Source organism: Syngnathus typhle, linkage group LG9 (assembly GCF_033458585.1).
Source record: "Syngnathus typhle isolate RoL2023-S1 ecotype Sweden linkage group LG9, RoL_Styp_1.0, whole genome shotgun sequence".
Classification (NCBI taxonomy): Eukaryota; Metazoa; Chordata; class Actinopteri; order Syngnathiformes; family Syngnathidae; genus Syngnathus; species Syngnathus typhle.
Window position 1 is genome coordinate 9,989,970 of NC_083746.1, and position 16,251 is coordinate 10,006,220.

The following is a 16,251-nucleotide window of genomic DNA, read 5'->3' on the forward strand; positions in this document are numbered from 1 at the left end:
GACCACAGAGTGCTTTGGTAAATAACACACTGAAGATCTTTAAACAAAGAGCCATTATGACAAATAAATATTAATGTTTGTGTAATTCAATAGCAGTGTACTTTTTTAATGTTATTTATTGGGGGTGGCAGTGAAATGGATGCCATGTTGTCATTATTGCCATTGTTCTCGAACAAACATTTTATTTGTTTTTAGTACTTGACGTCGACTGTTGTCAGTTATAAAGATATTTACTCAACTCGGTTTGAGGACAACAATTTTTTTGTCCAATTACAGTTCCATTTTTTTTCCTATTTAGCACATTGTGCTAAGGCTACATACAGATTTTCATCTTGTGGCTGAAAATCTTTGTTTCAGTATGTTTTCCCAATGGCTCCTCTCGCTCATTGGCTATTCCATCCACATGTCTCCACGCTGCACCAATTTCATCTGTCTCGCTCAAGTTCCATTTACAGTCTCCCTCATGGTGCCTCCAGCAGGACACTCTCTCTCTGTGGGGTCACTCGTGACCTGTGACAACAATTGTTGATATGTTGATGTGGAACGCTATGGGCTCAGGTGCTGTAGCGCCCTTGTATATCCCAACAACAACAACAAAATGTCTTCAATTAGAAGAAAAAAAAACAAGGAAATATGTCAGTCTAATCTTTGGCATAGTGATTTTGCATTCGGATAGCTTTTAGGGTATCAGATTGGTGTCTTTAACTTTGAAGTACGGTACTTGCAAATTGTTTATACCTTTCCAAAGTCTCCTGGAGTAAGACAGATATAGCTGAAAAGGGTTTTTTTTCTTTTTCTAATGCTGTTGCCAATGGTCTGTGTTTACCTGACACTTGGATTGACAGTGAAGTGATTGGAAATATCCACCATTCACTGCTGTGAGATCCTGAGTGCACAGAAAGTGCTTTTGTACTCTGGCTGTAATGGGCCAAGTTTGAATTGAAGGTTGAGAGAAATAGCCTCACTGCGGCAGTGCACTTGGAGGAACTGACACACGCACACACACACAGAAAACTCGGAAGTGGGCTCCTGATAGCATCACAGGCAGGCAACAATAACATGCACACGCTCATTCCATTGGATTCTCACAATCTTATGTGCACAAGGGATATGGGGATGGAAGTTATTCAACATCAAGTTTATTTTTTCATGACTATGTTTGTCTATGCATGCACTCGACATTAAATGGTGAATGTCAAAATGGCTGCACAAATGCTATAGCTGTTTATACTTTACTTACACTTTGCAGTGATCATCTTTTTCTTTTTAAATAAATGGGTTTCAGATAACATAAATGCCATAACTCTCTGCAATTTTTTTTGAAAAGATCAACAATCACTGCTACAATATTCCTTGGAAGTCACAATGCCAATCATTGTTTGGATATTTTACAGCCATGATTCCCAATGAGTGTGAGACCATCAGGTGCATTGCAGTTGATGATCCAAAAGATTATTTAATACAAACAACCTGTCCTTATTTAACTATCTATGCTGACGACATACTGTGACAAGCGAAATAACACAATTCTCTCCCACTAGGTAGCGGTACTTTAGTATCCACTTATGTGTGATTTTTAATTGTTGATTTTCCGTGAGATTTTTTTTTAATGATATTGCCGTATTGTACCATATGTATCTTTGCTCAATAAATATTTGTGTTGGAATGTGCTTGTTTAAACTTTCCTGAGAGTTGGCAAACATTAGATGCTGCTTTCCCCATTTATTTCCTCGGGTTTAAATATACCTTCTGAATGTCTCTCTTTTGTTTTTTGATAGCGTGGACTCACTCACAAATGAAATACTAATAACCATAATCGTACTGTTAAAGTGACAAAATGCAGAAGAGGAAAATAATCTGCCACAGAATGATTGATATGGTCGCTAGCGAATCAGCGTGCGACGCTTGAAAGTATCAACCAATCAAATGCAGTAGACGTAAAGCAAGGCGGAACTTGATGCGTATGACGCCAACGCTCCAGTCAACTGTGCAGGCCCCACCCTTTGTGTTGCTTACCGCCAGTCAATCAAAATAGAAACAAATCTTGACAGTTATCACCTATTTCTACGCGCCCGCCGTCAATAACTGTCTACCGGCCATGTCGGGTTGGTTGTAGCTGCAAAAACTCTCCGTTTAACGGCAAGTCACTCCATGACTGGTATGTAATTTCTCATCCAATTCCTCACCCACGTAATGCTAGCAGGCATCCTCTGGCTAAATTAGCTTGCTAGTAGGCTAGCATGGATACGGCTAATCAGCGACTAAGTTAGCCGCTAACGCTGTGCTTGTAACTAACTGGGTTAGCGTATTTTAGACGCAAACGGATTTCCTCTGCACCATTTGAGGACTTTAGTAACCGCGTCCAGGCTGTATATTGTAAACTGCTACGCTCTTCGTTTGAGCGACGAGCTTTGTTTAGCTCCCGTTAGCTGTATTCGAACTAGTATGTTGTCCTTCACAGCGCCAGAACAACCCATGAAAGCAGACGAAATGGCTGCTTTGGACGTCAACAGCAACCAGAGCAACTTTTTGCAACATGAAGACGGCACGGGCAATCAGGTGAGAGATCCTTGCGGTATTTTCGCACGACATGTGTATAGCTTGCGGCTTTGGGTTGGAAAGTTGGAGGGGTTTTGAACCCCTCAGACAACGCATCCTCTCAGGCGGTGCTAAAATCCCGCCTTCTTTCTTGCCTCCGCCTGAAACTCTCCACCAGATGCAAACGTTACGCGAATGGTGTCTGAGGGGCTCAACAGAAGCATTTTATTTCCGAGCTACCCCCCATAAATTCACTTGTCACACGTCACTTTTGTCTATTTGGCCCACACTAATGGCCACTCAATTTCTCCCCCTTAAACTTGCACATGGTGGGTTAGGACATTGAGTCGTCGTCCCTCGACCTGCTCGCGACCACCTGCACTAAGGTTGGCTCACCGGCATCAGAGGTGGACAGAGGTGCTGCCGCTGGTGTGGTAAGTCGGCCACCTCTGGTTAAGATGTTAGATTGAGAAGCATCAGATCATGACAATTCCATCATAAGGCAGTTTTCCACCACAGGAACCAGCTCAATGGACAAGACAACCAAAATTTGCTCATTTGAAAAATCGTCCATTAAAGGCCATCATTCGAAAACGACGTGCAAATCATTTAGGTGCCTGTGAGATTTTGCATGGATTTGCAATGTGTGTAATACCCATCTTTATTTCCTCTTAGGCTACAGATCAGACTTCTGCACAGTTTACAGTGTCTGATAAATGGGAGATGTTAGCCCCCACCACGGCTGCAAAGGATGACTCCGGGATACTCCAGATCCAAGGCCAAGGAATATTAACGTCAAATGGACAGTACGTTCTTCCTCTCCAGAGTTTGCAGAGTCCGCCGATTTTCGTGTCGTCGGGAAGCGACACTGCCTCTGCCAATCCAGTGCCTAACATTCAGTACCAAGTAATCCCTCAGATTCAGACTACAGACGGACAACTGAGCTTCGCCACCACGGGGTTGGAGGGAGCAAATCTGAGTCAGGATGCGGCGGGACAGATTCAGATCTTACATGACGGTAGTCAAGGTCTGTGTGTGACCTCTGCTGCGAGCATCCTTACCAACAACCAGAGCCTCGTATCACAGACTGGGACTATGCATCAGATCCAGGGGATTTCTATCGGCAGCTCCGCGTTCAACAACCAGGCTCAGGTTGTTACCAATGTGCCTGTGGGTTTGCCGGGGAACATCACTTTTGTTCCGATCAACAGCATAGACTTGGAGGCGCTAGGCCTATCCGGGGCCCAGACTATCGCCACGGGCGTCACTGCAGACGGACAGCTAATCATGGCGGATCAACCGGGTAGCGGCTCTGAGAGTCAGGAGAAGACCGGCGACGGCCTCTCGCAGACATTATCAGCGAATGAGGTCAATGCTGAGCTTTTTGTGCCCGCGTCTTCCTCCCAGCTGCACAATTCCACCGGCGAATCCAGCCTCCTGACCCAGGACGCCTCGTTGTCGTCTGTGGCAACGCAGCGGTCCGACTCCAACGCCGGCCTCCAGCAGGGCTTCATCCAACAAACTCCAGAGCCGGACATCCAGGCGACGTCCGCTCCGCCCGTCGTCCAGCTGCAGCAGGTGCCCCTGCAGACCGCCAACGGGCAGGTGGTCCAATCGGTGGCTGCGGCCAGCCAGGGTGTGCAAAACCTTCAGCTTATCAACCCCGGGACCTTCATCATCCAAGCCCAGACGGTGACCCCGTCAGGCCAGATCCAGTGGCAGACCTTCCAGGTGCAAGGTGTGCAGAACCTGCAAAACATTCAGCTTCCCACCACTGGCTCTCAGCAGATCACTCTGGCTCCCGTCCAGACCCTCTCACTGGGGTCCAATCCGGTCGGCGTCAACACTGGACAGATGCCCAACATACAAACAGTGACAGTCAACTCAGTGGCGCAACAGCAAGGAAATGCAGACATGCCAAGAGGTACACTTTTCACCGCATACGATATTGTACATGTGATAAGAGCTCCAATGCCAAGCAAGTCTGTTTCTATGCAGAGGATAAGGCTCAATTTTGAACAACAATGTCAATGTCTGCTCATTGCGTAGCTAATTAATTACATGCACAATAAACACAAATTTATTCGGGATTGAGGGAGTATTGACTGGGCCGATTATCGACGTCAAGGAATTTTGATGAATATGATGAAACTTACTGTTTTGACCTCTGGAGCTTCCTGAACTTTGTTAGAGATTTTAAACACTAATGTCAATAGTCTGGAATAATATGTTTAAAGATATTTATAAGTTATTAGTTGGAGTTTGTATGTTGTTGTTTTTTTATTTTTTTTCCCTTTTACTTGCAAAAAACAAATCATAAGTCAACATTCTGAGAGGTTTTTTTTTTTTATCTCAAAATATTCAAACATTTTTGTGATGTCATCATTCTTACATTCACATAGCACACAGCCTGAATGCAACTGTGGCTTTTCTGCACTCCCCAGACATCCGGATAAAGGAGGAGCCAGACTCAGCGGAGTGGCAGCTAAGCTCCGATTCCACCCTAAACACCAGCGATCTGTCCCACCTTCAGGTCAGGCTAGTGGAGGACGACGAGTATATTGGCCTGGGAGGCAAAAGGCTACGTCGGGTGGCCTGCACTTGCCCTAACTGTAAAGAATCTGGTGGGAGGTGAGGATTTGACATCCAAAACCCGGCGCGGGCTTTTTGTAAACAAACGTCCCGGGATGCTCATTGTGCTGGTCTGCTTTCCTCAGGGGATCCGGCATGGGGAAGAAGAAGCAGCACATCTGCCACATCACAGGCTGCGGCAAAGTCTATGGAAAGACGTCGCACCTGCGAGCACACTTGCGTTGGCATTCCGGAGAGCGACCTTTTGTCTGCACTTGGATGTACTGCGGGAAAAGGTTCACGCGCAGCGACGAGCTGCAGAGACATCGGAGAACACACACAGGTGCCACACCCACTCGCAAAAAAAGAATTAAAACAGGGGTGTGTAGACTTTTTATCACCACTGAATGTCAAACTTCATTTATTGTTGGGCAGGCGAGAAGAAGTTCGTGTGCCCCGAATGTTCCAAGCGCTTCATGAGAAGCGACCACCTGGCCAAGCACATCAAAACCCACCAGAACAAAAAAGGCGTGAACTCCGGCAGCGCCATGGTGACGTCGCTGGAGTCGGCGGGCTCCTCGGACAGCCTCATCACCACGCCGGGCGGGACCACGCTCATCCTCACCAACATCCAGCAGGGCTCCAACAACGCCCAGGATATCCTGGCCAACGCCGAGATCCCCCTCCAACTCGTCACCACCTTAGCGGCCAGCGAAGTCATGGAGTGATTTGACGCAACGCTTGCACAAACTCGCGCGGCGGGCGCAATTCTCGTATACTCCTTCCCGTTTTTTCTTATTCCAGCTAGAAGAAAAAAAAACTAAATAAATAAAATATTGATATATATTTTACCATTTTAAAAGAGAAAGTCCGCTCTGCTGTGAAGTGGAGGTAAGAATAGAAGACATTGCAGTAATTACACAAGGAAATGCCTTATTTTGTACGACGTAGTGTAGTGCAGGTATAGGGTGCCCTCAATCAACCATGTCAATCATGTTTTTCCACCTTTTCCTATCGTCACCTTATGTCCTTCTTTGCCTCACCCCCAAGTCAAATGCACCCCAAATTACTGTCTTTGATGCAAATGTATTTAAATTGCTCTTTTTTTTTTCCTCTCTCTTCCCCGTCTTTTGTGAAGATGCATTTTCCTCACAGCTTCCAGTTAAGCAATTCTCACTGCAGTTTCTTGGGTGGAAACAATTTTTCTAATTTAATTTCAAAAGGACCAACATTTCAATGGATCATTAGATATTTTGGAGCACATCGTTATGTTGGCAGCATAAATGCGTTTTGTAAAGAACAAGATCTTTTGTAAGCCATCTTTGGTGAGAGTTGCCAAATTTGCCTCAGGGTGAGTTTTAACTGCATCGTAACACAAGTGTAGATTGAAAATATCCCCTGTAACGTCTCGATTTTGGAGACAAATCCTTTCAGATGGACCAAAAGCTCAGAAGAATGACAGCACTGCGCTCATTGCGTAATTAGCCAGGTCACGTCTTTATTTTTCCCCCATTTGATGATGCTTGCTTCTTTTATTGAATCATCTCAGCTGTGCAATTCACAATCAGTCCAATTTAAGTGTAAATGTCGTTTTGAAGGTGGTACTTTGAATTTTGAACAGCACTGTCTTCATCATGAACTATTGTCAGCATCCGTGTCAGCAAATCTCTATTTGTATAGATTTTTATAAGAAATATGTTGCATTCCCATAGTCGACGTTCATATTTCTGCCCCCGACTCGAAAGAAATAGGTGAAATTAGTTATATAACTTTTTATATATATATATATATAAATATACATTGTCCTCTTCAGCTGACACACAGCTCGTTGTGTACTAAGATTTGCAGTTTTTACTTGTTTAGAACTGTACAAAAAACTGTATGTCATTATAAACATTTCTGTTACACTCAAATCTCAACGGAAAGCTTTTTGTGTGTGTGTGTGTGTGTGTGTGTGTGTGTGTGTGTGTGTGTGTGTGTGTGTGTGTGTGTGTGTGTGTGTGTGTGTTTCCAAATATGAACTTGAATTGCAACCGTACATTATTTTCCTTTCTTGGAGTTTTCATTAGTAACTTTGCAGCCTCCTTTCCGACTGTGTGTTCCAGCAGATGTCACTGCAGCCAAGGGAGCAACCAAGGCCTGCTTGACCCTTTGACCTTCCCTCCGCTGGGTTGCAAAGACCTAGTCAGAAGTCGACTGAGGCGAGATGGAGGTTGAAAACATCAGAAGTATAATGGATGGAGAAAGTCTCATAACTTTGAACACAACCGGCAGGGGTAAGTGAGTACACCTGTGAATTCACCCATTCATCACTGTTTGAAATTTCAAGTAGGAACCATTTTGTTTTATTGACCACTTAAGTTTTGCTAATTCTTTGCAAAGTCAGCTTGTAGTCAAACACTACCAATTAAACCTTATTGCAATCACTTGCTTTTAAATAGTGTGTACTAAAATGAGCACAAGTGATTTAAAAAAATATATATATATATGACTGTCACTGGATTTTACTGTGTATGACTATAATTAAAAAATAGTTGATGAAAAACTTTATGGGGTAAATCAGCATGCTTTTTTTGTGTTCGTGTCAGAAAATAAAAAGCAAGTGAAATGGTGTCGCCTGTTAAAGAGGCCTCGTCCCCCCCCCCCCCATCTCGTATCATTTGCATAATTTAATGAATCCAAGTCATTGTAATGCAATGCGAAGTGCAGCAAGAACATAGAATGACAGTTTGAGTTAATGAAATGTGTTAACGGTATCATCATTTACTTGTATGTTAATTAGTCCAATTAATTTCCCTTGCTCTGTAATCTGAATATTGTAATAATCTTTGCTCCCCTGAAGGAATGAAATCCACCATGCACACACCTCTGGGACAATCTGCACCAAACATCGTGCCTTACCCACTTCACCTGGACGCCAACTTGACATGTGAGCTCCTTTGATCAATTATCATTACTTATAATATTATTAGTCTTTGCATTGTGTTTGTTGCGCTTGGCAGAAATCACAGCGAAAGACGGAGAGCCGCTTGACGTCATTTGTATACTTCACGACGTCCTAATGTTTTTTTTTTCCACCGCCTAGCCGTTGACAAATAAACCGACGATCTTGCTGCCATAAGTGTTGAAGAACTTGAGACCATTTCACACCTAGAATTTACAGCGGATACAGTAAATACATTTTGGTATGTGGTTTCCTGAAAATAAAATACCTTGTAAAGTGAAGTCATAGGTTTGTGGGAGCTAGCTCAGTGCTCGAGCAGCTAGCAAGTTCAGTTCAAAGTCACTTTATTGTCAATCCCCTCATATGACGAGACACAGTACACGATAAACATACAAGTAGACGACACAAAATAAAAACAAGAAGGCACAAACAATAACTAATAAATAAATTAAATAAGGGATGAATAAATATTAAACAAATAACCCAATAAATAAGAGGAGCAAAACTGAGCCAGTCTGCGTACAGCAGACAGTAAGCATAGCGCAAAGTACAGGACGCTACGCAGAAAGGGGGGGCGAGTTCAGGATCCTAACAGCCTGGAGTATGACGCTGTTTGAGAGTCTGGTGGTGCGGGAGCGCAGGCTCCTGTACCTCTTCCCAGAGGGCAGAAGCTCAAACAAAGAGTGAGCGGGGTGACTCACATCATACGTAGCATGCAATTTTCAGGTCATTTGCAATCGACATGAAAAAGCTTTTTTGTTGCATATTCTTAGTGTGATTTACTTCCCCCCCCCACCCCTAAATCGGAAGGACATTTAGCAGCAATATAGAATTCAGCGTAACGCTATCCAACCTTGTCTGCACCGTTGGTGCAAATGTTCGTTCTACTGTCCCTTATATAGAAACTTGAGAGATGAAAGTGGCTTTGTCTCCATTTGAGTCCAGTTTTCGCCCAGTGGTAGCAAGATAGGCCTGCAATTTGGCCAAATGACTATTATTTTCCTTTCTCAAGGAACAAGTACAGCACAATGGATTGGTGTTACACAGCTGCAGTCATGCACTGCATATGTTTTGTGTATAAAGCACCTCTCGAGATTTAGAGAATCTTTGCATGTATACTGAGTGTTTCCATCCAAGTGAAGCTTAACTGTTTGTTTGTTTTTAATCATCAGGATTGAAGGGTGTCCTTTTTTGGTGCCCATTCTTGCCCTTGATCAATCGCACAAGGCAGACAGTAGCACTGATCATTTTCCCCTAGCAAGGAAACCCAGCATGGATCAACTCAATAATCCGATATCCTCCTTTGACTCAATGTGGACAATTAAGCGCCAGGTCAGCACCTTTCTCTCTCTTTTTAAATCTCCCAGACAATTTGGTGACCTACCCCCTTGAAACACTGACAGGTGCAAAAGGAAACAAACACAATTGTAGCGCTAGCAAAAACGATGTGACCGTGCGTTCGAGTCTCGATTTCTCAAGGTGATACCTGGTGTGGGACGAGGAGGGGCCGGGGGGGTGCTATTATGCAAACTCGATATCCAGCATGCTTGCAGATTACATTTTTCATGTATTTTCAGTCACTGTCATACAGTCCCGTTTGAATTGCTGTGGTTACAAATCGTTTCCCATCATCATGTCGCGTGGCAAGGTGCCGACCGGCTTCGAATTAAACACTCGTTTTAGCCGGGGGGGGATTACGGCCCCCACTCCTCCTTTTTCAAGGATGAAATTCAAATCGGATCAATCTTCATTGTAGAATTTCCGCCCTGCTGTTTTGCATTTACTGTCAGCCGCATCCAGCTGTGAAAATTGAATCGACAACAATATCCCACATGATGATGTCCATTGTGTCTGTCTACTTTTACTGACGAGACAATTGCGCAAGATTATGTAGAGACGCTACCTTGTAGTTTCCACCGCTATGCAGAATAACTTTCCTTCATCGCTCACTTCAAGGTCATACCCGACAGCCACGTTTCAACTCTCTCGAATAGAAGCGGAGCCGAGCAGTATGTTTTTCTTTTCTATGACGAGAGCAAAAGCCGTTAGCAATACTCAGCCTATTGGAAGACAATTTTGGATATGACAGCCAGGAGACATTTTTGTGTCTGAAAATGTGCATTAAACGGTGTCAACAACATCCGCAGAGGCCGCTGCAGAGTCCCCCCCCACCCCCCGCATCGACTACGAGCTGACAAGAATCTACACGGGCGCATGACGGCTCTGTGGCAGCTTTGACAAAGGTATGCGAGCGGGATGTCAGTGGAGCTGATGTGCCGCAGAGACAATAATGTACATATCATTTTCCTCCCCGACTGATTGAAGACTGTAATCTGTGCTGGACTTTGCCTCTGAATACACATGCCTGAGAGAGGACTGCTAGCAATGGGCTCATCCCAGGCTTTTCAGCCTTCAAGTGGACTCGAGTCCGCCTCGAAGGCGAGCTCAATTTTAGTCCCATTTATATTTTGGTCAGATGGAACGCATCTGGCAGACGCTGGTCAAACAGCGGCTATCTTCATGATGATACTGGAACAGAGATGTGAGCGGCACACAAGGTCAACCCAATGTCATCCTTTACACATATCTTGCTTTAGAGAAAATTTGACTTTCAACTGTAGAGGGCGCTCTATAGGTGGAAGCTCCAAGTTTAGTCCTTATTGCTACTTTACGGTAAAATCTTTATGCGGGGGGGAAAAAAACTATTTTCCATGAATCAAAACAAACGGATTCTATCAAATTGTTATGTCTCAGGCCACCATTATCTGTTTTTATTAAGGATCAAATGCCATGTTTGCGTACATTGATCCACTTTCAGCCCACTCGGAAAAGAAATCTCAGTAAGCGGAATGAACCTTTGTGATGCGTCTTCATGGAAAAATGGGAGCGATTTCGCTGTTGACAATAGGTCAGCGCTCTACAGAAGGTACCTCGCACATTACAAGCTTGCTCTCGGGGGAGCGGTAATGGGTTCTGGGCAATTGAACAGCCTGCTATGCTTTAGTGCACCTGTACTGAGTTGGAGCTGTCATCATTAGCACTTCCTCCAACATTCGCCCTCACTTACACCGCCGGCGGACATTTTAACCTCTTGTTGTGCGTCCGCATCAGTCAAAACTCGAGTCAGTGAATGTTTGCGGTATAATCTATGGCGATGAATGGAGTTTGGCCTGTTTGCTAAGCGCTTTGTTAGTTATTGTCTACTTCTTGGTTCATAGAGGAAGGTGAACAATCGGGTAAACAGTCAGGTTCCATTGCTACTAGGGCTGAACGATTTGGGGAAATAAAAATGTTTTGTTTTTTTTCCTCAATATTGCGTATTGTGTTTAATTGTAAACTAATTAGATTGGTAAAATTGTGTTAAAAGAAAAAAATAACCCCACGTGTGCACTGACCAATAATATAGGCGTGTGAGGAAAAAATAAATTGACTAATTTGTAACATGGGAGTTTTTGACACCACTACCAAAAATTCCTACGGAGCCACCAAAATAAAGTCTTTTTTTTTTCATTCCCAATTGCTAAGTTCCTTTGACATAACATTTCCCATCCAATTTACTATTTACTGCTCTGAGACTTTGGCAAGACTCGTGTTGCGTCTTGTTGCTTTTCAACAACCTCTGCCCAAGACGACTTGTTTGACATCATCCGCAAGACGTCATAATAGTCATTTAATCCTCCTTTAAATAATTGCAGCGCCACTCACGATTGGACTTCAACGCGTTTCTGCCGCGTTGTCGCTCTTGACGGACTCATCTGAGCACACGCTGGGGTAGAGCGTGGCAGCCTCCCCCCTGACAAGCAGATGTTTGCCGCTTCCTCCTCCCACACATTTCTTCTTACATCAGCATCCCAAACGAGCGCCTTTTGAAAAACGAAGCAGAGCAAAAAAGTTTACATTGTGCCAGAAAAAGGAAATGGAAATTACGGGCAGTGTCGGATAATTGAGCTTGTCGCCAGAGACACGCTAATAACAGACAGATGCGCACGACTTGTCAATCCGTCCCCGCCGTGACAGACTCTCTTGTGTTGAAGAGCTTTTTTCGAGGGAAAATTGTTCCACGCAAACGCCGTCGTTATTACGAGCCGGCAAGGCTCGCCTGCGTGTACTCGATTCTGCTTGAAGTGACAGAATCCAATTGACCGGCACATATTCATGCACTTTATTTTCTTTATTCTCCAGCAACAATGCAGATAATTACGGCACCGAGTAAAAACCCAAAATGGAATTTCATTGTGTCCCGTGGAAACAATGGCGAAGCTGTCTCGGCAACACGTCTGCTGATGTTGTAACGACTGGGAGGTAAGACAAGCCGCAATCTGGCTTGGAAGCGCATTGATTTTCACATAGTCCAACCATTCTTATACTTCCTTACAGCCCAAAGTCAACTGGGTTAGGCTCCACCACAACCTCGATCCAGAAGATGGTTTATTGTACTAAAACATCTCATCTGAGTACCAGGACTGAAAATTACAGGATTTCTTTTAAGCATCAATTAGCAAATATGCGAATTGTAGCAACATAGCCTTTTTGCTAATAGCATGTTGACACAAAGCACATAACAGCGATTGGACCAAAATATAAAAAAACCTCTTGGGCCATCGTTTAAATATCATCAAATAGACAGAAAAAGAAATAATTTAGTTTTGACCTCCCCTTGGCCTGCATCTGTTCGTTGGCTCATTAATAGTCAGCCATCCAATCACCAATCGCAAATTTACTCAGTCCGACTCGGAGGACGACTTAGCGTGCTGTTTCCACTAACGCGAAGGGTCGCCGTGGCGCGGCCGCCCGACATGACCGTCGTTATCTGGGGTGGAAATGCGTGTGTCCAGAAGTGAGGGCTGAGCTTTGTGCTGTGGAGCAAGGCCACCTCGCAGCCTTTGTGCCCCGTAACAAGCCCAGCTCAGGCTCCAGCGAAGCGAGAAATTGTAAACTCTCCGGAGAGGCCCAGCGAGAAGATAAGGGCTGCATGTTGGCTGCCAATGTGCATGTGGATGAATCTGATAGAGGCCGCTCCCACGCCAGAATGGGAGTGATGATACCTCCCCTTCTATAGTGATTTATGTTTAATCCCCTTTGCCCGTGTATTCACTTGCAAATACTCCTGTCACCATTAATATGTATTAACAGCCCTCACGCTCAGCTCAATACAGATTTGCTCGGGTCTATTTTTCCCCCACACGCTGGCCGTCTTTGATCGACCAGAATAGACCAGAATGTACCGCCGGTGTTCGGGCCGCCGAATCTTGATGGCCGAGCTTTGTCGCGTCGTCACGTGACTGGCGTTTTACGAGCTGCGGGAAACAGCAGCATCATTCACTCCTGACAATAACATTGAATATTCAAAGTTCTTGTTTATTAATATCATTAATGACATTCAATGATGTCGTCTAACAAGATAAGAAATGTTGGATGGGATTTGTTTGAGACTCCTCTTGTCGGAGGCTTAATCCAGACAAAGCCCTGAGAGGCTCATTAGAGCCCGGTGAGGCCTTAAACCTACTCGGCTCGCATTAAAGCCCAGCCCAGAGCAGCCTGTCAGCTCGCTGGCACGACCCAAATCAAGCTGTCAATTACCAGACATGTTTATGGAAATTACATGTTTGTTAACATGCTGGAAAAATCTGCTCTCGCCTCGGGCAGAATGTGTTAGGAGAAACAATTTTTGTTCAGCAGTCACCTTTCAAAGGGATGAAGGTGATCCTCATCGGATCGTAGACACAATGGGGATTGTAAACGCTCCCTTGGCTAATGTGAACGCCCACTGCGTAGAAACACAACTGGTAATCAAAGCTGAAATCCGTACATGATAAGATGCTTTTGTTTAAGGCAGTTTCGTTGTGTCTTGGCAGTTGTTCCGCCCCTTTTTGTCCTCTTCCACGTTAGACTGTAGCGTCGCCTGTTTGACTAACAGCACTGGACAAAGGCAACTTTTTAACATTTAGAACATTGCGACTGTACTCTTAGTGATTCTTTTTTTAACATTTATAACCCGATTGGCAGTGATTTAATAGTTCCGCGGGAAAGAAATGGCAAAAAGTTGACACATTTATTACATTATTTTATTATTATTTAATATATTAAAATATTTATTCCAGCATCCAAACTTTTTTTTTCTTAACTTGACTTCTTTTTTAAGTGATGAATAAATTATTCCTTGGTTTTCAACACAGCGTGAGACTGCCCTGGTTTTAGCGTTCTTTTTGGTTTTAAGTTATGTTCAAATGTCTTTTGTTTCCTGTTTAATTATTCTGTTTGTGTGGAAATATTTCTTCCATCCCATATATTCTCTATTTGATTTGACACTTTGAAATCGTTTATCTCCTCAAATAAAAGTATGCCATATAAATGAATTAATTTCAACACTATGTTTGCGTCAGGTCCCTGTTTGATTAGATTTTTTTTCTCCGCTTGGGCATAAAAGTGGTGATTTTAGCCTTGCGAGGAAATTGAGCCGATCGACGTGCACATTTGGCATGTCTGGCTGAGCTCATCTTAGACAAGGTAATTTTGCCGGAGCAATTACCACCGTAATGTATTTCAAAGTCGGGGCATTTGCTGCTGCTTAGGTGAACCTCTGACAGCATGTTTTGATTTTCAACCAATTGTTCGCCTCACGGTTCTCCTTCCCTACGTAACAATCCGCCATGATGCCATTAACATCTAATTACCTCACTATACTCTGACTTGGTAGATTTGACGGAAAACTAAGTAAAGATGTCCACGAGGGACTTTACGGTCCTGTTCGTAGTGGACCCGTATTACCTGGCGGGGATGGTGCAAATGCCCCAGAGAATGTCAGTGCGCAGTGAAACTGTCATCACACAATTACCCCCACCATTACAGGCCCAACATCTCCATGTAATGGCCGTGACACTCTTTATAATTCAGATTGTAGTCGCAGTCAGCGGCACTTAAACGCTGCTGCACTCTGTTTTATGAAAAGATAAAGATCTGTGTAATCTGCCCGGTGCTCAACCATCCCTTGAATGCTTGTCAGGCAGCGTTTTCGTCATTCTCAACAAAAAAAAAAGTTGGCATAGCCCAGAGCATCTTTCTTTGTTGGACTGGCGAGTCTCTAAATGAAATTTTTTTTTTCTTTTTTCTCTTTTGTTTTTTTTTCTTCAAAATTAAGATGTAACGTTTTTGCTGATTTTTACCGTCCAAACATTAAATCATAAAATATGATCATTTCAATTTAAATTCATACCTTAGTTTTAAATTGATTATTAAAATAATTATTAGTTAAAGCCTAATACACTCAAGAAAAACAAAGTGGCCATTGTGGTTGACCTAAAAAAAAAAAAATGTTTTTAATCCAAGTCGTACTCAAACCATCCTTGGAAATGGTCACATGCAAGAGCAGAGAAGAAGCGCGAGAATAAAAAGGAGAGCAGATTTGTGGTGCCAGTAAAAGAGCATCTGGAAACATTCCAGCTGCAGAAAGGTGGGCTGCCAACTTGCACATGCTACCAGATTGGGTTTAACACGCCAGATTGATTGTAATTGTCTGATCAATCCAATGTTTGTCGGCGCTAATGCCCTTTATTATGGCTTGTTTTTCTTTCCTGCTTTTTCCTCTACTGATTCTTCTTCCCCAGGGATGGTCTGCGTCACCAGTTACAACCCAGCGCTATATGAAAACGTTCTTGTACTGTGTCGCAACATATGAAAAAAGACTCTAATGCAGTGGTTCTTAACCGGGGGTGAGGGTGCGAGAATTCTTCCTCAGGGGTGCGAGGATACCCTGGGGGAAATTTACAATTTTTCGGGGATAATGGTCGGGTAACCGAAAAAAGTGAAAAATTCTGGAAATCAAGAAGTCATTGTGTTAACTGGCATTAGGGATAATGCTAATTAAGCCTTATAGCTGTAAAGTAAACCAATTATGATGAATATTAAGATTAGGGGTGCAAGAACTGGTTGGTGAATTGAATGGGGTGCGAACAAGGAAAAAGGTTAAGAACCACTGGTCTAATGTGTTTTTTTTTCATCCAGGTTCACTTTCCAATCATGGCTGAAGAGTTGGTAAACCATTCTTGAAGCTTTTCTATCATCTCCTAAATGTCTACTCACAGCAAATGAGTCACTTTTGAATCGCCCCCCCCTCAGATATAGAAAGTGCTATGTGGATGCTTAACAAACCCAATCATAAGGAACTCATTTGCCTGTATTGTTGGACAAGTGTTCCTCAC

The 16,251-nt window shown here is 43.6% G+C and overlaps 1 protein-coding gene and 1 long non-coding RNA gene across 3 annotated transcripts; both read left to right on the forward strand.

Moving 5' to 3' along the window:
• Positions 1 to 1,970: 1,970 nt before the first annotated feature.
• On the forward strand, positions 1,971 to 7,022 carry sp3a (sp3a transcription factor). Of its 2 annotated transcripts, XM_061287289.1 has the most exons (7): positions 1,971 to 2,158; positions 2,462 to 2,559; positions 2,877 to 2,972; positions 3,214 to 4,462; positions 4,983 to 5,169; positions 5,256 to 5,452; positions 5,545 to 7,022. In XM_061287289.1, exons 1-7 carry the CDS (start codon positions 2,152 to 2,154, stop codon positions 5,835 to 5,837), a joined length of 2,127 nt encoding a protein of 708 aa, XP_061143273.1. In that variant the 5' UTR covers positions 1,971 to 2,151; the 3' UTR covers positions 5,838 to 7,022. The 2 variants fall into 2 exon arrangements, with proteins under 2 accessions (XP_061143273.1, XP_061143274.1); XM_061287290.1 differs by lacking the exon at positions 2,877 to 2,972 and having other exon boundaries at positions 1,972 to 2,158.
• Positions 7,023 to 8,309: 1,287 nt separating this feature from the next.
• On the forward strand, positions 8,310 to 15,073 carry LOC133159893 (uncharacterized). The gene is made up of 4 exons (XR_009715767.1): positions 8,310 to 9,385; positions 10,201 to 10,296; positions 12,236 to 12,355; positions 12,431 to 15,073. It is a non-coding gene; the product is annotated as an uncharacterized LOC133159893 (long non-coding RNA).
• The last annotated feature ends 1,178 nt before the right edge of the window (positions 15,074 to 16,251 follow it).